The sequence below is a fragment of the Halictus rubicundus genome, chromosome 11, assembly GCF_050948215.1.
Source record: "Halictus rubicundus isolate RS-2024b chromosome 11, iyHalRubi1_principal, whole genome shotgun sequence".
Lineage (NCBI taxonomy): Eukaryota > Metazoa > Arthropoda > Insecta > Hymenoptera > Halictidae > Halictus > Halictus rubicundus.
Window position 1 is genome coordinate 12,972,653 of NC_135159.1, and position 22,646 is coordinate 12,995,298.

The window sequence follows — 22,646 nt, forward strand, 5'->3', positions numbered from 1 at the left end:
TATATTTTATATGGACCAACAGTGTATTTGTTAACTACCTACTACACTATGCTAACTGCGTCATCGTTGTCTTCGCAAAATAGTCTTCTTTTTTTGTTTACGTTGCTTATGGTGGTTGCATCTTCGTCAGCGTTTATGGGAGCGCTGGTGATCTTCTCTATGGTCAATTCCGGCCATCTTGGAACGTACATGTCGATCAATATTATAATTAGATTGCAAACTTTTGAAATTACTTTTTCACGAACGAAAAAATGGTACCTGAAATAGTTGATATTTTCCTTCTCCTGGGCTGGTTTTTTCGGTTTTGTTTTTTTCTTGGTTTCACTCTACATTACAAAAACATTATTTTATAACATAGAAGGGATGTTTTATAATATAGGAAGCAATAATTAATATTACAATTGAATAATAATAATTGATAGGATTGTATGGAATAATTGATATTAATGGTAGGATTCTGATAACTAGCATTATAAATGTTTAAATACCGATGCAGCTTTCAGTTTGGTGTTTTGCAACAACACTTTGTACTTCTGCAACTCGTCAGAGTGTTTTTGTTTCAGTATAGCAACATCTTCGTTGTGCTTTGCTGTCTGAATTAGCAACTCCGTTTTCAAAATTGCAAGTTCATTCTCCAATTTGGACACTGGACAAAATGAATTTAACAATTAATGGACAATCAGAGAATTGATTAACAAATGCATTTGTATTTGAAAATTATTCGAAATCATGTAAATGTACAAATACAATAAAATTATTTGAAATGCAACAATCGAATCTTCGAAAAATGATTCGAGTTTGGAAAAATTAGATAACCTTGCTCATTGTCGTCATTACAGTCGATGGCAACGAGTCGTAAATGGTCACACTGTTCTTTAAGATTCTCGATAGTTCTCTGAAAACTCTCTTTTTCCTCTTTGGATTCCTCGATCATCGAATGGTATCGTTTCCTGAGAAGACTATACGTTTTCGAAAGTTTTTCGAAATTCTCCTTCATTCTGTTCGAATGCAATTTTTCTGTCGCCAATGTCTCCTCTTGGACGTCGCAGTAAGCTTTCAGAGCAACATACGCCTGTAAATGTCCGTTAAAATGCAATAACTATAAAATGAAAATATTCAAAAACGTGCGAATAATTTATAAGAATTGTTAGTTGTTGTCGCACATCTCGGATCCTTGAAAATTCGTCAATTATAGCCTGGAGTTCAAGACTCAGAGACTCGTTGTCGTTCATTTTGAAATTTTGAACCTCGGCCACGAATCCATGGTTCGTGTCCAGACTAATAGAAATTACCAACAGTTGGTAAGATTACATAATTTTAATTTAAATTGCTTTTAACAACTCGGACATTTTCCTTGTACTTTAAAAACACAAAAAAAGTGTCATTTTAAAAGGAACATTACAAAATCCTGATGTTCATCAATGAATTAGAAAATTAGATGTAGCTTAGACAAGAACCTTTTGGTCGAACACACTTTGTTCAGAACAAGTCTAAAATTCTTCAGTCCCGGTAAGAAGGAGACAAATTTTTTATTTGAAAATGTGTGGTTTCACCACGAATCAAATGAATAGAATAATTTCTAAAGAAATGATCGCTTAAAAAATATTGTTCGATTGAATTTTGAGCAGTTTGGATCAGTATCGAGAAGTTGTCGATTGTGAAACCCAACGATTCCGAGAACATTTTGTTTTCGATCTCGTATTCGTGCACTCGCGCGCCGAAAATGACATGCAGCTCGGCGGAACTGAAAATACGCGATGCAATCTAAATCCACGAGCACCGTGAACAACGGGGACACCGTCGACGAGTTGATGGAAGAGTCTGTCTTCGAGCAGATATGCGACACAATATTCGTTCTGATCCCCGAAGGTGTGTACGTCAAACCTAAAAATACTTTCTTCGAACGCGACACGAAATTCTTTTCGAAAATCGTATTTCTAACTCTCGTATAAATATTTCTTCTCCTAAAAATAAAATTTTTAAAAGACATTTCATGCGTTCCAAAGTGGACAGGACACATTACTTTGCGTACAATTTTCTATTGATAATAAATCAACGATTCATGCAAAAGATTGTTATAAACATTGTAATATTGGACCAGTACCACGACTGAAGCAGCTGTTTCTAAGCTGGTGCCAGCTAGCCACCGAAGATAGAGTACAGTTGGAGGCTAAAGTGGCGAACTGGTGTTGTCCTAACAGAAGACAACTATACAAACCCTTGCAGGAAGCTCTGATTCGCTGGGAGACCGTCCAGGATACCCAAGGTTACCTTTATCTTAAGGTTATCATTTTATTATGGGCCTCATCAGTTTTTGCGGTCCCCCAAAACTTTTTTCGAGCCCCCCACTATTTTTGATGGAGTTCCCACAATGTTTCTGTGAGTTTACGCGGGTCCCAGAATATTGTCAAAGAAGCTACAATTTTTGTACAAGTCCCAACTGTTCAGTAAGGCCCTAAACATTTTATTATTGGTCCTAACATTGTTTCGTAGATCCTACAATATTTTCACAGCACCCAAAATTTTATTACAGATCCTACAATGTTTTTGAAGGGCCCAAAAATATTTTCACCGAAAATGTTTCTGTGGTCCCAAAATTTAGTTGCAAGTCCCGAAATGTTCTCAACGATCCCACAATTTTTCTCGATGACTCCAAAAATGTATCACAGGTCCCGAAATGTAGTTATAAGTCCCATAATGTTCTCAACGATCTCAAAGTTTTTCTGACTGACCCAAAATAGCTTCACAGGTTCTAAAATTGAGTTACAAGTATCATAATGTTCCCAACAGTTCCAAAATTTGCCTCACTGACCCAAGAGTGTACCGTCGGTCCCAAAATTTAATTACTAGTCCCGAAATGCCCCCAACGGTCCCAAAATTTTTCTCGATGACTCCAAAAATGTACCATAGGTCCCGAAATGTAGTTGTAAGTCCCATAATGTTCTCCACGATCTCAAATTTTTTTTCACTGACCCAAAATAGTTTTATGGGTCCCAAAATTTAGTTACAAGTCCCACAATGCCTGCATTAGCACTCGGTATTTTTTCATTGGTCCCAAAGGTGTTCCGAAACGACCGACTGTTATAAGGCCCATTAATGTCCCATAAATCACCGGTTGAACAGGCGCTCCCGGTTGCGAGCCAGGCATGGTCTCGTTTTCGTGTGACCCCCAGCTAGAGGAGGAGCTCGTCAGCGTCATTTACAGCCTGGAGCAGCTGTTCTCGAAGAGCCGCAGGCATCGAGAGATCGACGCTGACTACGAGGTCGCTCGATCCGCTGGCGTGAGGGAGGTGTCCTTGAACCTGAACTGCGAGAACAATCAGCGAGCGGTCCTCACGCCGAAGGACAGGATACCTCACTCGGTGCACAGCTGCGGATACATCGCGGAGTTCAAGAGATACGACGACGACTTCAGCGGATACTTGACCAATTAGGCCGACGACAAACGGCGTAATGGCTCGGTGCCTAACTGTACCTATTTTTGACAAATAGACGACCGTGACAGTGTCTGCGTGTATGGATTTTTTTTTTAAAATCTACAATGTCACAGGAACAGTTGTTTTGTCTTCTAGAGGCTATCATTAAAGTTGGTTAATCAATGAGCCGTCTCGTTCTTGTAGAATAATTAATAAAAAGAAAAGCTATTGACGCAGATTTAAGGTTAAATTATTGGTGGGCTGATTTTTTTGTTGTTGAAATTCTAACATATAGTCCCAAAAATTTTCAGAGCGATTAATTCCCAAAAAATGGTCGTGAGTCCCAAAATGTTTTCAGGGTCACCGAATCTTGCACCCCGCGCGTAGGCTACGTTGGATCACGAGATCACGAGACCGTTTCATGTCGTCATGAAAATCGATTTATTCATTCGAATAGCACAGAACACACATTCCACTGGCGCTCCGATCCACAGGGCAGCGAGCAAATGAAAGACAGCGAGACGTCCGTTTATGGTCACTGAACGCCTCCACGTGGTTAGTGACATAAAATATTTTTATTAATCATCAGTTATAATGGGCCAAGGTGTACGAGCATACACATTCAACTTATACAATCGATCGATCGTTCACGGACGAATTGAGAACGTGTGAACGACGGGAAAAAACGGAGATGAAGGGAGTTAAAAAGAGAGTGAAGAAAGGGAAGTAAAAAGAAAGAAACGGGGGGGGAGGAAAAGAAAACGACTTGCAAAGTATTGCAAATAAAATCAACCGTGGGTGTGTAGTCCGGGGGATCACGATGTCGACACAGGACGCAGATTTAGGCCCCTGGCACCCTAACGAGATAAACGGGGGGGTATAGTTACAGGATATACATGTACAATACACATTTACGAACCGCACGCTCGTCAGCAGGACCTCTCGTCCTGCTAGACCCCTTTCATCCTTCACTTTCAGCTAGTGTTTTTGTTGTAGCCCGACTCGATACATAATCAATTCTGGCAACCAAGGGACCGTCGTAGTCCACGAGGGATTTTTTTCTTTTTTCTTTTTGACACCATGGGACACCCTTTCATCCCATGTTCAAACGCGGCTGAACACACTTTAGCACGCAGGATCCTCGGCTGTCCTCGATTTCAACTGATTTAGGCTACTCGACCGTGTGCACTGGGGACGAAAGTCGCAAGGGTCACGCTGTGACAGCGAGGATCCTGACCGTGCCCTTGAAAGTCCTGGACCACGACGAGTCCCGTTTCAACGGGGGCAATTCTCCTCGAGACGAGGATCGTCCAAGGATCGACGAATTCAGTTTGAATCACAGGAGTTTCGCTAGGCCCAACCAATTGTTGGGCCAGACTATTGCTACTAGCCTTGGACGACGTCGGGTTTCTGTTTCTGGGAACAGGAGTCCTTGGAGACGGAAGAGAGACACCTGGAGGCATGCTCGGATGCCTTGGATTCGTTGAAATTCGGGACCTGGCTCCGGGGTTCGCTCTGGGTCACCTAAAGTGATCGGTTTACGGGGGATAGATTCGCCTATACCCTATTTCATCCAGGTCTAACGCAACTTGATTCAGAGCAGACCTAGTTCTAGACGCGCTTATACCCTAAAATCACTCAAGCTTTCGACTACTTAGCTTTCGGAACAGGTCTATTAGAAACTACAATGACCTGAACCATCCAGGTCTACAAGTAACAGGTGATCCGATCCTAAGACCTATCTTTTGAGTCGTTTAAACCCAGCATGATCTACCCTTTAAGATCAGATCTAGAACTAGATTGACTCCCACACCCTAACTGACTCACTCTGGACCAGCCTGAGAGCAGTCCCGTCGGAAACCACTTTCACGGGTACCCTCTAAACTGGCCCAGGTCTAAATGTTGTCTAGCTTCAGAGCACCAAAACTTTTAACGATAATTCAATGCCACGATAATTGTCTACGCCGCTTCCATCAGATTGGTGACCCCCATAAAACCCCGGAGCACGTCAGGGCTCATAGTCATCTCGAAACCTTCTAATCGCTTTTCTTCACAGAAGAAATTTCAGGCAGCCAGATTGGAGTCGTGAATTTTCTAGCAAAAGTTTACAGTTTAAAATTCTTCCGGTCTGCTGGGACACCTGTACCCGTCGAAACGAAAACGCAAAAAGAAAACGATCATCACGCAGCGTGTCGTTTATCGTGCTTTTTTTCTTACGAGTTTGCGTGTGCGCGCGCGCGTGTGTCTGTGTGTATGCGAGAGATAGTGTGTGTTCGGTTGGCTTGCACAACAGTACGCCGCCTCGAAACGCGTTTGAAACCATCGACGCGCTAGAACGCGCGTCAACTGTATAATATAGAAACCGATTTTCTCGTTGGAATCTTTGTTACGGCCTCCCCCATTGGTCCGGGGGAGGAGCTTAACCGCGTGGGAATGATTCGTCCGGACAATGCGGGCTGTTTTCTTTCTTTTTTTTTTTTTTGGATCGAAGAAGAGAGACAAAACCATCTTTCTCTCCTTTCTATATTTCTCGTCTTGCTTTCTCTCGTTCAATGTGCTAAAAAATTCGCGAAGCTTCTCTCATCGGCGCAGTATAGTCTCGCGTCGGGACCGCGCACGAGCGCGGGCTTATACTGCGCCTGTTGATAGCCTACTTAACTAGTCTCTACTAATCTGCATTACCGTTCAAATATCGATCGGGTATCATATAGACTGGTGCCGCTAAATAAATATCCACCTCGGCCACGCCCGTCGCGACCAACACACGCTCTGGTCCAGCCTCCGAGGTACCGCCCCTCGGTGGCCGTTCGACCAATCGTAGCGCGTGGGCGTGACCGGCTCGGCTCGCGGGGCGGTGCGGGGCTGTGGCGTCGGTCACGCCTCGGTTCCTCTTTGCTACGGTGGGAGGGCGGGGCGGGGAGCGGGGCTAATAAGTCTTAAGTAAAACTAAAAGTTAACGAGTATGAGTAAGAAACACATTTTCCCATACTAAATATAGGCTAAAAATATATACACGCGATCGTATAGAGTACCATAGACGAGTCCCAGGAGCCTGACTATACCGCGCACCATAACGCTTCGGAGCCTCGTCGCTCGTTGGAGGCTCGGTCGACTACCTATTCTCCGGCGGGTGTCACTGGTGTCACCCGGTAGAGAAACGGTCGTTGCTTTTGGCCCCCGAGTCAATAGAACTATGCTCCCCGAGCGATGGGAGTTGGGTGACCGTCGAACTAGGGTCTATGGTCGGTGGGCGTGGCACAGCGAGCTCGGAGTCGGCAGATCCAATCGAGTCCTGTAACTTGGCGTGAACGTGTAATGAATTGCAACTAAAGATTCGTAGGACTGTGCCGAGAGACCCAAGGGTCTTTGTTTCGTAGTTTTGCCATGGACTGCATCCTCCGGTGCGAGGAACGTCGCTGAGGGATACTTGGGCGTGTCCCCGGAGCTCGCTAAGCCACGCCCACGCGGCGGCTAAACCACGCCTCCGCGCGTCTATGAACATGATACATCGTCGCACGACGAGCAAGAACGCGATAGGGGTTAAACAGATTAGCTCCGCGTTCTTGACTGCTCTTCTGCATCTTTTTTTTTATCCTTTTCGCTTTGCTTCTATGTGTGTATGTCTGTCTGGCTTATCTCGTGTGTTATCTTCTTTTTTTTTCGTTTTGTTTAGATTGTTTTTCTTTTTCTCTCTGCTTTAGGTAGAAGGTACTCGAGTACACCTTGGCCTGAGATCGAATGACTAGTAGCATTTCCGGTTGTTGTTCGCGCCGCTGTGGTGGATGCGCATACGGTCCTGCCTGCCCTTCGTGCCGAACACTTCGCGCAGCTTATTACTCCTGTCCAGGCGACTCCGTTTTAGCGCTTGCGTAGACCTCTTCTCCAGAACCTGCAAGATTCGAGGATAGACCTGAGATGGGGTACTCTGCCAGGTTATAGTGTTTGTCAATTACTGGGGGACACTAAGTAGTTCCTAAACTGTCTAAGTAACTAGGTGGCGACACAATAGCCACCAGTACCGTTCAGTAACTCGTTAAAACTATACCACTAGGGGATCCAAGTATTCCTAACCCCTCTCTGAATAACTAGTAGGCAACTCCCAATAGGGATACCTAGTCTAACTAGGTGGCGACACAATAGCCACCAGTAGCGTTCAGTAACTCATTACAACTATACCACTAGGGGATCCAAGTATTCCTAACCTCTCTGAACAACTAGTAGGCAACTCCCCATAGGGTTACCTAGTCCCCTAGGCCCTACGAGTACTATAGTCATAGATTGCTACCTACACTGCCTTCTAATGACTTCTTATTGAAACAACTTAGGGTATCGGGCGTTGTTGAGGCTAGGTGATAGGTACCTTCTGCGACGATCGGAACATAAGTACTATCCTCGGGATGCTGTGTCTACGGACCGTCCGATCGTCTTGGGTTCTTGTCGGGCTACGTTCCAGCGAGGCTGCCGGCGGCGCGCCGGAAACATGAGGAGGAAAAACTTCGTTATCGGCGTCCCGCTCTTCCGGCGCGTCCGGGATTGGTAGTGGAGAGTCGAGTTCAACCGGAGAAGCTGTGGCTCGGTAGACGGACATGCTGGGGTGCTCGATCAGCAGGTCCTCCAACGGTGATATCTCCACGGTGACTGGTGTCGTCCGTGTGAAACATGGGGGTGGCGTTACATACCACGACTCCTCCAGTGCTGTTGCGCCCTCAACTGCGGGTTCAAACAGATCTGACTCAACAGTCGTTTCTGGACACCCTTCTGCCATATGAAAATCGCAAACATGTTAACTCGTCGCCTACAACAACCAGTCCTACAGTAAGCCCAACACATCATAGCCCAGCATGCCAAACCTCGACCCCCCTCCCCCCGCTATCTCAACCGGGAAGCAAGTTAGAAAGCGAATCCGGATTATCGAGTTCCGGTTCGTTTCCGCCGGTCAGCGAGGACGAAAAATTTTGAAAAAATTCTTACATGTAGCCAGCATCTGTGCGCACGTCTGAGAATTTTTTCAGGTTTTTTTGTCGGGCTGCTCGGTTGCAAAAAAAGCACAAGAACAGTAATAGTAGGTGTTAGTCAGGGTGAGTGGTTATTTTGGCGTGGTGGTTGGAGGAGGTATGGTCTTGTTGGTCCCCAAACACGTGGCCATTTTAAAGGCTGGAATGGGCTCGGATGTCGGGGACGGCACGGGAGAGGTTCAGGTTTTTCGACCCTCCTCAAAGGACCCCCGTTGAAAAGGTCAGACGTACCTGCACGGTCAATGAGGATCCAGTCATCGCCCTCGACCTCCACCTGGCTGAGCCTCGCCATTACTCTAAGGGACTCCGGGGTTTCATTATTGGACCCTTCCCGGGAATCTTGCGCGGCGGAGATATTGCCTCCGAGTAAGTAATTTGCCAAACTGCTCAGCATCCTGAAGTTTCTTTTTACACTGCAGCGCCTGCAACGACAACGCACCCCCATCGGTCAAATAAAATGCTCCACCGTGAAACGTAATATTCAATGGCCCGGTGTCAAAGGACTCACACACGAACGTGCCTGTCCGTGTAAGTTTGCAATTGTGTGTGTGTGTGTTTATGGGGTCGGATCTATTCAAACGCAAATGCCCGCCGCTGAAAGAGTATCCATCAGCCATGAATTAATCTGGAGGATCGAGTGTTCGTGCTCGATTCGAAAACATTCTCCAAATATAACATATACTGCAGCAATCAATTTTATCGAAAAACTAACATTACGCTACGAATTTGAGTACACCCTCTTCCTATAGATCCCGATGCGCCGAACAAGAATCCGAAAATCGTTTTCGCTTACCGTTCTCCATTTTCGAAAAATTTCGATTTTTCTGAAAAATCACATTTTCAACTTTGACCATTTTTCCTGCTCGAACCGTGAAAGCTATCGGGATAATTTTTGCGTAGTATTATTCTGTAGACTTTCCCGAATAAAATCGTATATTTTTTAATAACATTTCAAGCGTCTAAACATCCGTAAAAATTGTTTAAAGACACCAAGACAATGTTAACGTGTCAATTGAGTTCCACATTTTTGGATTTATTTTGAAAAATAAGAGTCCCAGGCGAAATCTAATGGTACCACGCGGTAGAGGAGGTCGTTTTACACAGAATACCGTAAAAGAAAGATCGATCTATGCCCTGTCTGATTTACTATCGTCGCGCGGGTCGCGCAATTATCACTGTCCCCGCGAAGAGGTGCATTATAGTACGCGTCGCAGTAAGAACGAGCAATCGGGTCCATGGTCACCATGTTATAATTATTTCAAGTCTGTTACACATCGGATAGCGCGCGCCACGGGGGATTTACGCTGAATCCTGCGAGAAAACCGCGACGCAAAAACCGTCGAGCGAGGATCGGTGACGATCGTCCCTCGCGAGCAATTCGCGACTGTTGCGCAATGAAAACCGAGCGGGACGGTCTACGCCAATGGCACACCTGTGTGCGTGGCACGCTTAATCGTATTTCTTATATGTCTGACAATATTGTTGCCGATTCTTTCGCCTGTAATTCGATTATTCAGTAACATGTCATTTTATTTTTGTAGATCGATCGTTTTTGACTTTCTCTTTCTACTTATTCTTGGAAAGTGGACGAACCGTTGTCGATAAGCATCATCGATCAATATCGTCGATAAAACGTATTTCCGACAATGTTTCAATTTTTTTAAGTCCGAGATTACTCCTAAAATGATCCGCGAGATTTCAGTCGATTTTTATCGCACACCCCTTATATCATTTATACTGAAAAAATTATAGATCGATTGCTCTCATTACTCATAATCACTCAGTCGAACCTGATAATCATTCTCAACACCGATCCAACAGGATAATTTAATCTTCGACGACCGGACCAATACATCTCGTGTTGAGTTAGGTCTGTTTAGGCGTGATCTAGGTTTAATTAAGTCTGACTTCGTTTGCTTAAGTTTGGCTATGTATGGCTGGGTTTGGCAAGGTCTGCGACAGGTAAAATTGCGGATCAAAAATGTAATTTTTGGAATTCCAAAGCCAGAGTACACACGTAACGCGGTTATGGACACCCGTGGGGCTTTTCCACTTTTCTTTTCGCGCCGCGATCAATCGCTACGTCGCGAGCGACATTCGTGCCGCGCCGTTTAATTATGCCAAGTATCCCTGAACGTAATCACGTAAATGGACAACGGTTCGGTTTTTTACAGTCCGTGAAAAACGCGGATCCTTGAAGCCTCGAAACGCGGACGCCATTTTTCTTCCCTTTCGTCATCGACTGTTATAACTCTCGACAAGAACATATATTTTTCATAGCTACACCGGGCGAATTTTTGCAAAACTTTAGACACTTGAAATTTTTGATTTTGTGAAATTTTTTAGATCGCTGTTATAAAAATTCTGGAAAGACGTAAAAATAACATTAAAAATGACTGCTTGCGTCTTGAAACAAAATTTTGTTTAAGGGCACGCTCGGTCCGTTAGACTTTACAGAATTTTCGGACCGTTCATTAACCGAATTAATTATCCGGATGATTGATGAAACACGCGGAAATGTCAACGGAGAAAATTGTCGAGTTATCGGGATGGACTATTTAGAGTGCGTTCTAATACGTACTTGTCGCTATTGTAAAACAGCTGTCTATTGTTAATTATTGTATTCGAGCTGGTATTGTTCTGTACATATCGCGTTTCCCCCGGCCGTTCGAACACAAATGAATCTACTAACGCTATCTTTGTTTCTTTTCGCGCGGATATCAAGCGAGCGCTCGCTTCCTCGTGAATCGTAATCGAATTAATCACGCTAGCCTTATCGTTGCGTCAGAAAACTCTCTGATTTCATCGCTGGAACTGTGGCTCGCCTTTCGATTATATACATATATACGTATACATATTACCAGCACACGAACAATCGTGTACCAACGCCCGCCTGCCGCGATTCGAATCATCTTTTTATAGTCATTTCGAAACCGTCCGACCTGCGCAACTAAAGCCTGCAATATCTCCAAAACGATTCGACGTAGACAAAAATATCCTCCATCAAACTTGTACGGTTCCACACGGAGCATGTCGCAAAATTCATCTCGTGCAGCTCTGCGCAACGATGCGTCGGGGAAGCACAACTGCACTACTTTTTTCTAGGACACCCTATACATTCGAATACTACATTCGATGCAGCTTTTTATTCCTCATAAAAAACTATTAAGCAACTTCGGTGCTAAATTTGTTCGTTTAAAAGTTACAAGGATATGTTTGTCCGGGGACATTGTTTTACAAATATGGCGACTGGCATGTTGCAAACGCATAATTTGAAAAAAGAAAAGCGTTAGGTTGTGGTTGAATGTGTCGTAGTCGATGTCCGTTGAAAATTTTTTGAAATTCTCCGCTGGGAGTTTCGCAAAAATGGTTTGAAAATTGCTTTGGAATTTTTCGTAGCGGCGGAATAGATCGGTTTTTGGTGGAAGTTTAATATCGGGGCTAAAAGTGATATGGGACGACCAATTCTGTCGAAATTTTCAATAATTTACATAAGGTAAAAATTCTCAGCTCCCGCAGATTGGAAAAGAAGCCTAACACGGGGTGTCGATGATTTTCGCACCGAAATGAGACAGCAGCTCGTCCCGAGCGGAATTGCATTCGAATCTAAATTTGCCTGTATGCCTGGTCTGCGTCAGACGACGGACAGCGGCATAGGAAATTGTTTTACAATCGGGCAGGAACCGCAAATTGATGCGGGCCTGACACACGTAAGGTTGGCCAGACGTCGGAGTTAAGTAGGCGGACGTGAACGGCCGCGGAAAACAGAGAGAGCGTGAGAGAGAGAGAGAGAGAGAGAGAGAGAGAGAGAGAGAGAGAGAGAGAGACCGTGTTCACCACGTGCGTCTATCAGTCCGGCGATATCTATACTCGTACGGAACATATTAACTTCGTTACATGTTTCCGCGACGCAGTAGCGGTCGCGTTAATAGCTTAACCGCCGGTCTGTTAGCGCGTTGAGCGAACAGTAGTGTGTCACCAGAGATTCGCCAGAGTCGCGAAAAAAATGCGGAACTGAAAATGGAACGTCGTAAGAGACGGTTCAATAGCGATTGCTACAGAGAAAAATGTTTCATAGTGACAGACGTGTGCTTAATCTGCGTATAATCTGTCTAGGTTCTATCTCGATCTAGGTTTAAGTTCGATGATCATCAGACCTGGCCTGATTCAGAATTGCGCTTAATCTATCTCTAATCTGTGTTTAATCTATGCGTGATATTTATTCTCAAACATCTTGTCCCTCATCTATGTTCGAACGAGACTCGAGAGTCTTATCTAGTCAACCCATCTATTCTATGCCTAATCTGGGTTCAATAAATTCCCAATCTATGTCTGTAAGGGACACAAGCCTGGCACTAGAGTAGATCTAGATTTGGTCTTTAATCTATGCCCAATCTATGTCTTAGTCTATGTCCAATCTATGTCATAATCTATACTTTCAGTCAAATGTAGAATCTATCCAAGACCAATTCAGAATTGCACCACCTGATGTGTGTCTAGCTTGGGTCTAATCCAACTAAAAGCCTATTCTACCAGTCTCTTTGCCCATCTAGGTTTAATCTATTCGAGGTGTAATTTCGACCGAGTTCAAGTCTAACCCATGATTACACTTAATCGAGACGCGAATTAAGTCCAATCTACATTGATTCCTAACACGTATCTGGGTCTAATCCGGATTCAATCTATGCCTAATCTATCAGTCTCTTTGCCCATCTAGGTTTAATCTATGTCCACTTGAGGTGTAATTTCCGTCGAATTCAAGTCTAACCCAAGTCTACACCTAATCTAGATGCGAATTAAATCCAATCTAGATTCAATCTATGCCTAATCTATCCTCCATCCAGTTTCAAATTATACCCAACATTTTTTCCAATAAATAATCAACCCTGTCCACTCGTTTCATCGGATCCACAATTAAACCGTTCAGACTCGAAATAGTCATCGTTTCCCTATAAATCAGAGCTCGGATACCGGGACAATGAACTAATCAGCGTCTTCATTAATTCTTTCGGGGGGGATTTTTTTTTTCTTTTCCATTGGTGCCCTTGCAATCGGACGGTCGGAGCACACAAATTATGGTGGGGAGAGGGGCAGGCAGTTAATTGGCGCGATACAACACGCGCAAATAAATCACCGATCACCGTGAGACGGCGTGAAGAAGCGTATCGATTAATTCACCAGCCGCAGAATAATAATAATCATAATAATCAGCGCGCAGCGAACGAGCTTCTGGTAGATTGCGCTTTCCAACACCAATCTCGCGTTTCGATAGCCGACGCACGATTTGCTCGTCGATTTCTACGCGCTGAACACGAATCCGAAATTCGTTTTTTATTTCAAAAAATATCAACGTATTTGGCAGAGTCCGAGGAAGAATTCTACGTAAAAATGATTCCCATAGCTTTTACGGTCGAGGTAGAAAAAATTGACAAAGTTGAAAATTCAATTTCTCACATTGAATTGGGACAAATTGATTTTGCGTTCGGATTCAGCGTGTTAAAGTGTATGGAAAAAGGGGATTGTTTATCGAAATGTAGAAAGGTAGTGTTCGCGAGACATTATAGATTCTCGTTGGTAATGACTCGCACCGTTTCTTTCCCTTTTTTCCCGTCAGGCTTTTCCTCGTCGCAATTACGGTAACCGTGAGTCGCAGACTCGGCTGCCGCGCAAAATGCAATGAGTCATGAGTCAGCGAGTGGCTGATTCAAGAAGCGATTGCGTGGCGTGCTTCGATTTGTAAAGGGAACCGATTGGGAGCCATTGTTGCACTTGGCCGTGCACTTTGGAGCACCGGCGACAGATTACCGATGCCTTCTTCTTGTCAGTCTTCGCCTAATCTTCGGGAAAAACCAACGGAAAAATGCTGCTTCCATTCCCTTTGTTAGCTTCCCTTCGAACTAAATTTCACAGTAATTTATTAAACATTCAGTTTTCAAAAAATTGAATTGTATTAGTAAAATTTTATTCAGAAATTGATGTTTTCATTATTTCACTGAACGGTGAAATTTTATTCCAATTTTCAATTAGTCTCAAAAAGTTATTGTTACATTGTGAATTTTGTTCGCTTAAAAATTAATTTCTTTAGGAATAAAATACTATCGCGTATTTTTATAATTTTCCTTCAACATTCATGTTTGACTATTTTACTGCGATTCTAATGTTAAACAACTTTTGCAAAGTCAATGCTATCTTGAAACAGGAATCTTTCAGTTTCACAACAAAAAGACATAACAACATTCTTGTCGATTTTTCACCGATACAGATTGTTTAATATTCCCGTAGATAAGGCACGACTTTTGTTCCGGAGTGGTGTTGTTACACGAAGAAAAGATTGAATCACGTTGTTAATCTTGGCGTATGTATTCAGATGAGTGGCTCGATGTTCCGCTTATCGCAAAAATTACGTTTTTCTAACATCAAGATACCGGGAGCACTCTGTTTCGATACCAATATTTTTCGTTACTCCTCTAAGACAAAGTCTGTCTGTAGATTACTTTCAGAAGAAGAAGACAACGATAGAATGACAGCGGGAGTCTGTGGTGGGGGAATACGAGATCCTCTGCATACTAAAGAGAACTGCTACGCCGTCATTTTCTACGACCTAAATTTTTGTACAAGGCGGAGGTTTTTCTATGCGCCTATTCGAACCTGACAGGGACCATACTAAATGTCACACGTCGGAGAAACTCGATAAGTGAACGCTTCAGGGACGAATTATAAAAATATACTTTATCGAATAAATAAATTGTACATTCAACACACTGGAAAACGAAAGCTGCCGTTACCGTGTTCGCTAACTGTTCAAAAACTGCATCATGAATTCCAACGAATCATAGACAAAATATTTTCGAATTTTTTAAATCCATACTGCTCAAAATTTTGACCGCAAAAATTTTACAACTCCCACTGTTCAAAAATAATTAATTTTAGTCAAAGAAAATACTGAGAATAAAGGCAAGTGTTCACAATTCAAAAATTTGGTACTTGAACAACTCGAAAAAAATTTTTCAATTTTACAACACCCACTTTTCAAAAATAACTAATTTAAACCAGTGAACATGGTAAAAATTAAGGCAAGTGTTCACAGTTAAAAATTTCAGTACTGGAACACTTTACAAAAATTTTTTCAATTTTACAACTCCCACTGCCCAAAAATAGCCAATTTAAACCAAACAAACTAAAAACTAAACAAACTAAAAATAATCTAAAACTAAAAATAAAAGCAAGTGTCGCAAAGATACTATCTGAATAGTACAAATTTTCAAATTTGGTACTCGAACACGTAAAAAAAATTTTTTCAATTCTACAACCCCCACTGCTCAAAAATATCCAATTTAAACCAACGAGTGACCATACTAAAAATAAAAGCAAGTGTCGCAAAGCTACTATCTGAACAGTACAAATTTTCAAATTCCAGGTTTGACGCGATTAAGAAAATTTTGGATTCAATCCCGTGGAATTCGGAGAGGAATGCGACAGAAGAAACGAGCGGCGAGAACAATTGCTGCGAAGAAAGGCAGCACACGTGTACCGCGTAAGAACTTAAAATAAAATGGCGCATATGTGTAGCGGTACCCTTGAAGATGAAATTAAATTACCGATCGCAGGTCCCAACGCAGATTTCCCTTGCGAGACAGTCGAGAGAGAGAACAAAGAAGAAGAAGTCCGACGACCGAAGTTCAGGTTCTCGGTGTTCTGGGCGTCCGAAAGGAAGTTCTGTGGCTCCCCTAATCATCGATTCACATCTAACGGTATCCGTAGAAACGAATGATAGCTCTCGGGAGTCAGGCTGGCGGAGCTAACTCGACAGAGGGATTGCTGGCGGCGGACATTCTCTTTCCGCCGCATAGAGCCTCTCTTTATACGGAATACAAAGAAGAAGGGACTCCCATAACCTTTTCCATCGAGCATCGACGAGAGCCGCAACGGACGCGGACTAACCGAGCGATTCAAGGGACACAATTCCACGTACTCTGGACTTTTCCGAACGCTTTCGGAAAATCCCAGCAGCTATCGCGACTCTGTTTTCTATTTACACAAATATTCGCTGCGGTAGAAAGAATCGTGTCAGCTGTAAATATTTCTTTAATCAACACTTTAATATTTCAGTCTAATATATTTGATACTTTTTTTATATTTCAGTTCAATATTTTTCCGAGTACATTACAGAAAACCCATTAGCAGATCCGTTCTCTGCCTCGGTAAATATTGACTGCGTTAGGGAGAGTCGTATCGGGTCTAAATATATTTTTTAATCAATCCTAGAGCGAACAAACACAGAAATTACAGTATCTCAGTAAATACAGTATTAGTAAATGGCTTTTTACGCGATCTAAATTTTTCCGAGTAGATTCAAAAAGTCCCATTAGCCACTGCTGCTCTGTTCTCTGCCACCCTGGCAATTACAAAGGGTCCCGCCGCGTCTGAATAATTTTCGAAAAAATTCTAGAAGGAAATCCCGGTGGAAAATGATGGTGAATCAATGGAAGCAATTGTCTGTTTGCGGGGTCCGTTGCGGTGGTACGCGCGTGCCAAAAGAAACATTCCCGTTTTTATCTCTGGCGAATTATGTAACCGTCGTCGGCGACGATAGTTTACATAACAGCCGACGAGAGAGCTCGTTGGCATCCGACTCGCGTCAAAACGACGCTCGGGACACGAACGATGCTCGCGCTGCGCGGCACTCTCGCGAAATCGGCGGGCAAAACCGATTGACAACGGGGTCAATGTGTCCGTGGGACGGCGAACGAAGCTAAAAGAGAAAAACGGAGAAGAGAGAAAAGAAAGACACTCACTCTCCTCCTCCTCCTCCTACTCCTCCTCCTCCTCCCCTCCTCCGCCTCCCAGAGGGCGAGGAGGGGGAAGTCCGGAACGGCGGAATCGCCTGGAAACCAGTTTGCCGAACGGTGGAGACGAGACCGTGATGAAATTTCTGTGTGTACAGGTTTGCGAGGGTTTCTAATAATACGACCGCTGATCGATGAAGGCCAAAATAGAAGACCCGCGGGCCGATACGCGCCGCAACTTTCGAACCCGTCGATTGATTCTTCCAGCCACGGATTACGTCCCTCTTACTACACGGTGCCCGGAAAATACGGTTTCGGTGCAACACTGTACAACACTGTACGCTGGAAACGCGATTTGCTACGGGCGAAAAATTGCGGTCGACTCCCAAGTTTCGATATTACACGGTTTCGGTATAACACGGATTCGATATAACACGGTACGCTGGAAACACGATTTGGCACGATTTACAATGGGCTCCCAAGTTTTGATATAACACGGTTTCGATATTACACGGTGAAAAATTTTTGACGGGACGAATAACACGGTTTCGATATAATACGATACACGGTGAAAAAATTTTGACGGGAAAAATAACACGGTTTCGATACAACACGATTTCGGTATTACACGGTTTCGATATTACACGATGAAAATTGTTGACGAGACAAATAACACGGTTTCGATATTACACGGTGAAAATTTTGCGACGGGACAAAACCCTCGCTTAATACGGTTTCGCTATAACACGGTACCCGGAGAACACGGTTTCGGTACAACACGATACCGTGTTATACGGAACCGTGTTATTGAGGGGTCGTGTGTAGCACATTCAGCACAGCATTTCGGGGCACAAGGATGGAAGCTGTCAAGACGAAGTCGATAAGCTTCGCTGTCAATCCAGGCAGTTGAACTTCCCCGAGCTTTATGGTACCCAACGTTACGACACCTAACTCAGGCCTAGACGACACTAGTCGGTTGTGTAAATCATGACAACGAGACGATTCGTACAGTGTAAATTACGCTTGCTGGTAGTACCGTTTCAGATAAATTAATATTTGACGAACAACGCATGGAAAAATGTGTGAAACGAGGAACTGAGGCTTCGGGAATTGCATCAGCCGAGCGAAGACCCTAACCTTGTGTCGCCTGACATGGTAAAACGCAACTTGGCTGGCTTAGCATAACGACCGTGGTTCGAGTAGATCGTCGAGGACCACTTTTCTGTCGGATACTGTCGAAAAATCGACTTGTAGGGAGGTGGATGAATGAATATTTAACGAAGACGTTGCTGAAGTAATTATAATACAAGTAACAGCCGCTTCGAGTATTGCGTCAGCCAGACACAGCAACTTTAGTACCATATCTTGACGTCACTTGAAATGACAAGGCCTAATTTAGACGAACGTGGTGCCTGGTAGCTTCCGGACAGCCAATTGTGTGCTATTGAAATTTGCATTCTGATTAACTGTTGCCGAAAATTATCATACCTACAGCAATATTTTAAATGTTCACCGAAGACACGACAAACGCGACAGAATCCAATATACCAAGCTCAACACAGCAACCTAGTCTAACTCTGGACAGTCTACCTACAGCTGTCTAACCCATAACCGTCAGACAATCCGTCGGCGAATTTCCTCACGCCGTACATCATACTTCGCGCACTGCAATCCTCGCCTGTCACTATACCTAGAACGACCCCGCTACAACTGACACATTAATATCCACACGAAAGCCCGAACCATTGTGTATACCGAGGATACGTGAGACGCCTAACGTCCAGGAGCTAAGCCCCCTGTGTTTGCTTATCCAGGCCCATTAAGGGGCTAAACTTATCCAACACAATTCGCACACGAACTCTTGGGACCCTTCGAGAAAAACCCGATGACTCATCCATCGATTGCTAACCTTCCAACATTGGGGACTCCCAAATCGAGAGAACTCTATTACACCAAACCCGAGAAAACTCTAACCACTTGATCCAGATCTAGTGATCCAGCTCCAGAACGATCGCGTGTTCGCGAGCAAACAGTGTTCCCGAAGCGGAACAAAGAGGATACCCAAGCACGGAGAAGAACGGGATAGAGAGAGAGAGAGAGAGTTTTCTCTCTCAAACATACTTCTCTCTAGCCTTCCCTCAGTAAACACGGAGGAGCCGACGAATCGCGAGAGACCGGAGAAAGAAAAACGGGTGGTGTGTGTGTATATTCGGCGTGAGAGGCGGTTGCGGGTCCAAGGGGGCTGTTAACACACAACTCCCCGGTCTGAAACGGCGGGTTAGAAAACGGGTGTATATCGGGCCGAGAATAGCCAGCGTTGGCTCGCGCACCCCGTTCGTGAATCGGCGACATTGCACAATTGACGTTTTCCGGCGAGGAACGCGTCCGACTGTCTCTCTAGTCTCTACCCTGCTCGAAAGAGGCGTCCCACTGGTTTCCCTGAACTAGAGGAGAGCCTCTACTACATACAAGCGCGCACGACTATATGAATCCGAATATATGTGTGCGACTACCGTGTGTCGCAAGGTACGTGTGGTGTCCGGATCGGTGACAACCACTGTGCCATTGCCCTTGCACTTCTAACAATCCCGCGCGTCGATCAAGCGGTTACCAAGCGCTCTCTGCATTGTTTCGATCGAATTCCCCACTACCACATCATCTTTTCTCTTCCTCTCTCTCTCTCTCTCAACACTCTTTCCTCTGAAATCCTTTCCTGCTCGCACACCGAGAACACACATACTCTCTCTCTCCTTCACAGTTCGATCCTGACCGCGCTACAAGGCCGTCACAGACCACCACTATCTTCCGAAATATCACTTTCACGAACGCAAGGACTCTAACTCTACCTACTACTCGAGAAACACAACACACCTCTGGAAAACCCTTGTTATACACACATTGAGAGAAGAAAAACCCTTGGTTTTTCCCGTAACGTCCTCGAAGGATTGTCACAAACACCTCCCCGTCGACGGACCGTCCCGAAAAACGGGTTTCCCTCGGTTTCTTTGTACTACACACAAACACCGTAGCGCGCGGTCACCCATCGTAGGGCCGAACGCGGCGGAGCGTCGCTTTACCTCGTAGATCGGACCGAGACGTGTCCATCGCCCCTCGCCAAGCATCCCTCGCGAGGAAAATAGCCGAAACTCGGTGTAACGCTACTCGACACGGGCGACCTTGATCTCGAATTCGCACACTCTCCCTCTCTCTTTCTCCCCGGAGAAACGGACAAGGAGAAGAGTTAGGAGAGCGGTTTTTTCGAAGCCGGGAAAGGTGTTGCTTTTAAAAGGGCACTACGATCCGTTCGGGTACACTCACGCATCGGGACGGACGCGTTCTCCGCCGTTACCCCACGATATATATCCCGTGTCGTTTTCTTCTACTTTTGTTCTTTCGTTCGTTCGTTCGCTCTCACTCTCGCTCGCGCAGAGGCTATCCCCGGACACGGTCACTATGAACGCTCGGTCTCACTAACAGGTAGACGACGACAACGCTAAGGGAACACACAAGAAAGATGCTCTGTGGTATGACAGCGTTGTCGCTATCGTTATCGGCGACGATCGATCGACAGTGTGCGTGCGTGTTGTCTTTCGTGTGTGTGTGTGTGTATGGAACAGTGTTTGCAGATGGAAGAGAAATAGAAGAGCCACTCGCCTGAACCGTGTTGCGTTTGAGGAGCCGTGGTAGCAACTGCCCGCAGTAATAGTCGTCAGCTGATTTCGACTGGCTGGCTGGCTGGGCAGTCAAGCCGTTGCTGAGGAGCGGGGAGAGGGGGGCGTACCGCGTCGCCGGAGTGGGGAGGGCTTTCAAAGCGATACCAGGGCCGTGCCACCTCGGGGCGCCCCTGTGTGTCATCGATCATCTGTGCTCATATCTCGGGGATCCATCGCGCGTCCGATAGGGAGGGAAAATCGATCGCCGATAAATCGCGATTGTTTACACGCGAGAGCACTGTTTATCTGTGTCGCGTAGTAGCCCACCTCCCCTCCCCCTTCCCCGCGGTATTTGTTTTTCGAGACACATCGGTCGATCGACGTCGGTCGGCTATTTTCGGAGATGAGGGAACACGATTTTGTTGCCGCTGAAAATGATTTGCTTCAGGGGGGCGGGGCAAGGGTAAGGGAGCCACACGAACCAACGAAATCGCTCCTGGAAAATGCAGGAAGCGGAAAATCGATGCGCGACTGACTTGGGAACTGTCTGGCAGCCGACGCTATATAAAATATGTAGTCGATAATCCGAGCGGCGTTGTTTGCGTTGTCGAATGATGTGGACACAGTTGCCTGGCGGGGGCGGACGATTGTTATGTTTGTCGGGGATGGGAAGATAAGGGGTGGTTTTACGATTTTTATTTTTACGGCCGACCTTCGGATGCTCGCTCGCGGATCCGGAATAGTTTCCGCTAACGTCATCCGTCGGCGTAACACCAACGTTTCGTAAGGTGGGACGATCTTATTTTTATCGGATCTGGTGCCCCCTCGCTGCTGGTGGCACCGAGATTCATTGATACGTCGGTGAAGAGGAGAAATAATGGTGGGGGAACGCTCAGCTGGGCGGGCAGCTGCTGGCCCGCTGTTAACGCCGGGACACTTGGAAAACTTCCTTTTTACCAGCGCCCATTAAATTTCCGTTAGTCTGCGAAAAGCCACGGTGCACGATCGAGCCCGAGACAATGGACCCCGGGTTTCGGGATCGACCTCACCGGCTAATTATCACCGCCATTATGCTGCCGAGGCACAAAGCTGTTTCGTTTGGCTTGCAGCGACACCGCCAGCAAGATGGCATCATATGTAGCAGTGACTCTCGAAATAAGAAACGGGGATAGAGTCACTGAACCTGGGAGTTAGGCTACTAGCTATTTATCCTAAGGGATACGACTCTCGGGTCGCTCGGGCTGCAAAGTTATTCCAACTTATATACACATGTCATCGAGGTAGATAGGGTACTTCGATTGGCATTGTCGAAATTCGCCGGGGCTATTGTTGTTTATGAATGGGAGAGGTTAGGTGAATCATTGTATGTATGTAGTTGGATCATGTCTTTTGGGAGGAGTAACGTAATCACCATCCCGTAATTAGTCCATTATACATCTTCTCTGATTTTCTAATATTTATGCAATAACGTAGTCTAATGCGACTACGTTTTTGTGATTCATCCTTTCAAGGTATGAAAAGAAATTGTGGGACGAACTTATACGAGGGTTCACGAAAATGTATAGGGGAGCAAAGGTAGTGATTATGTTATTGTATTTTTACTTTTCAAAGCAGAAAACCCTAGCACGACAACTGCCACCGCTTACCCAGCACCTAACCTCTATACCTTGTATGAAGTAAGCAAAAATGTAGATGGATAGAAACATAGAAGCTATAAAATAGATACATGGAATATATTTTTGTATTTTACCCTTCCAAACCATAGAACAAAATCGC

At 44.8% G+C, this 22,646-nt stretch overlaps 3 protein-coding genes across 6 annotated transcripts; 1 reads left to right on the plus strand and 2 right to left on the minus strand.

The window, feature by feature from the left end:
- Positions 1–41: 41 nt before the first annotated feature.
- On the minus strand, positions 42–1,426 carry LOC143359179 (uncharacterized). The gene is made up of 5 exons (XM_076796928.1): positions 1,164–1,426; positions 817–1,072; positions 489–646; positions 259–326; positions 42–177 (listed from the first exon to the last, which is right to left on the minus strand). The coding sequence occupies exons 1-5, from the start codon at positions 1,230–1,232 to the stop codon at positions 42–44; spliced, it is 687 nt and encodes a 228-aa protein (XP_076653043.1). The 5' UTR covers positions 1,233–1,426.
- Positions 1,427–1,482: 56 nt separating this feature from the next.
- On the plus strand, positions 1,483–3,598 carry LOC143359404 (uncharacterized). Its single transcript, XM_076797341.1, has 3 exons — positions 1,483–1,869; positions 2,102–2,266; positions 3,124–3,598. The coding sequence occupies exons 1-3, from the start codon at positions 1,758–1,760 to the stop codon at positions 3,432–3,434; spliced, it is 588 nt and encodes a 195-aa protein (XP_076653456.1). The 5' UTR covers positions 1,483–1,757; the 3' UTR covers positions 3,435–3,598.
- Positions 3,599–3,940: 342 nt separating this feature from the next.
- Positions 3,941–21,009, minus strand: Tp53inp (Tumor protein p53 inducible nuclear protein). 4 transcript variants are annotated; one of them, XR_013083073.1, is made up of 5 exons: positions 20,872–21,009; positions 8,663–8,853; positions 7,777–8,174; positions 5,191–7,305; positions 3,941–5,158 (listed from the first exon to the last, which is right to left on the minus strand). XR_013083073.1 is itself a non-coding variant. In XM_076796888.1 (4 exons), exons 2-4 carry the CDS (start codon positions 8,823–8,825, stop codon positions 7,159–7,161), a joined length of 708 nt encoding a protein of 235 aa, XP_076653003.1. In that variant the 5' UTR covers positions 8,826–8,853; positions 20,872–21,009; the 3' UTR covers positions 3,941–7,158. The 4 variants fall into 4 exon arrangements, 3 of the variants coding, with proteins under 3 accessions (XP_076653003.1, XP_076653005.1, XP_076653004.1); XM_076796888.1 differs by having other exon boundaries at positions 3,941–7,305; XM_076796890.1 differs by having other exon boundaries at positions 3,941–7,305; positions 7,777–8,126; positions 20,872–21,008.
- Positions 21,010–22,646: the final 1,637 nt, after the last annotated feature.

Coding starts and splice junctions, on each gene's coding strand:
- LOC143359179 (XM_076796928.1), bottom strand. CDS start 1,232: ATGAACGACAACGAGTCTCTGAGTCTTGAACTCCAGGCTATAATTGAC. Junction 327..488: donor CCAAACTGAAAGCTGCATCG/GTATTTAAACAT, acceptor TTTGTAATGTAG/AGTGAAACCAAGAAAAAAAC. Junction 178..258: donor GAAAATATCAACTATTTCAG/GTACCATTTTTT, acceptor GTACGTTCCAAG/ATGGCCGGAATTGACCATAG.
- LOC143359404 (XM_076797341.1), top strand. CDS start 1,758: ATGCAATCTAAATCCACGAGCACCGTGAACAACGGGGACACCGTCGAC. Junction 1,870..2,101: donor ATTCGTTCTGATCCCCGAAG/GTGTGTACGTCA, acceptor ATATTGGACCAG/TACCACGACTGAAGCAGCTG. Junction 2,267..3,123: donor GACCGTCCAGGATACCCAAG/GTTACCTTTATC, acceptor CCGGTTGAACAG/GCGCTCCCGGTTGCGAGCCA.
- Tp53inp (XM_076796888.1), bottom strand. CDS start 8,825: ATGCTGAGCAGTTTGGCAAATTACTTACTCGGAGGCAATATCTCCGCC. Junction 8,175..8,662: donor GATCCTCATTGACCGTGCAG/GTACGTCTGACC, acceptor TTCATATGGCAG/AAGGGTGTCCAGAAACGACT. Junction 7,306..7,776: donor TGTTCCGATCGTCGCAGAAG/GTACCTATCACC, acceptor CGAATCTTGCAG/GTTCTGGAGAAGAGGTCTAC.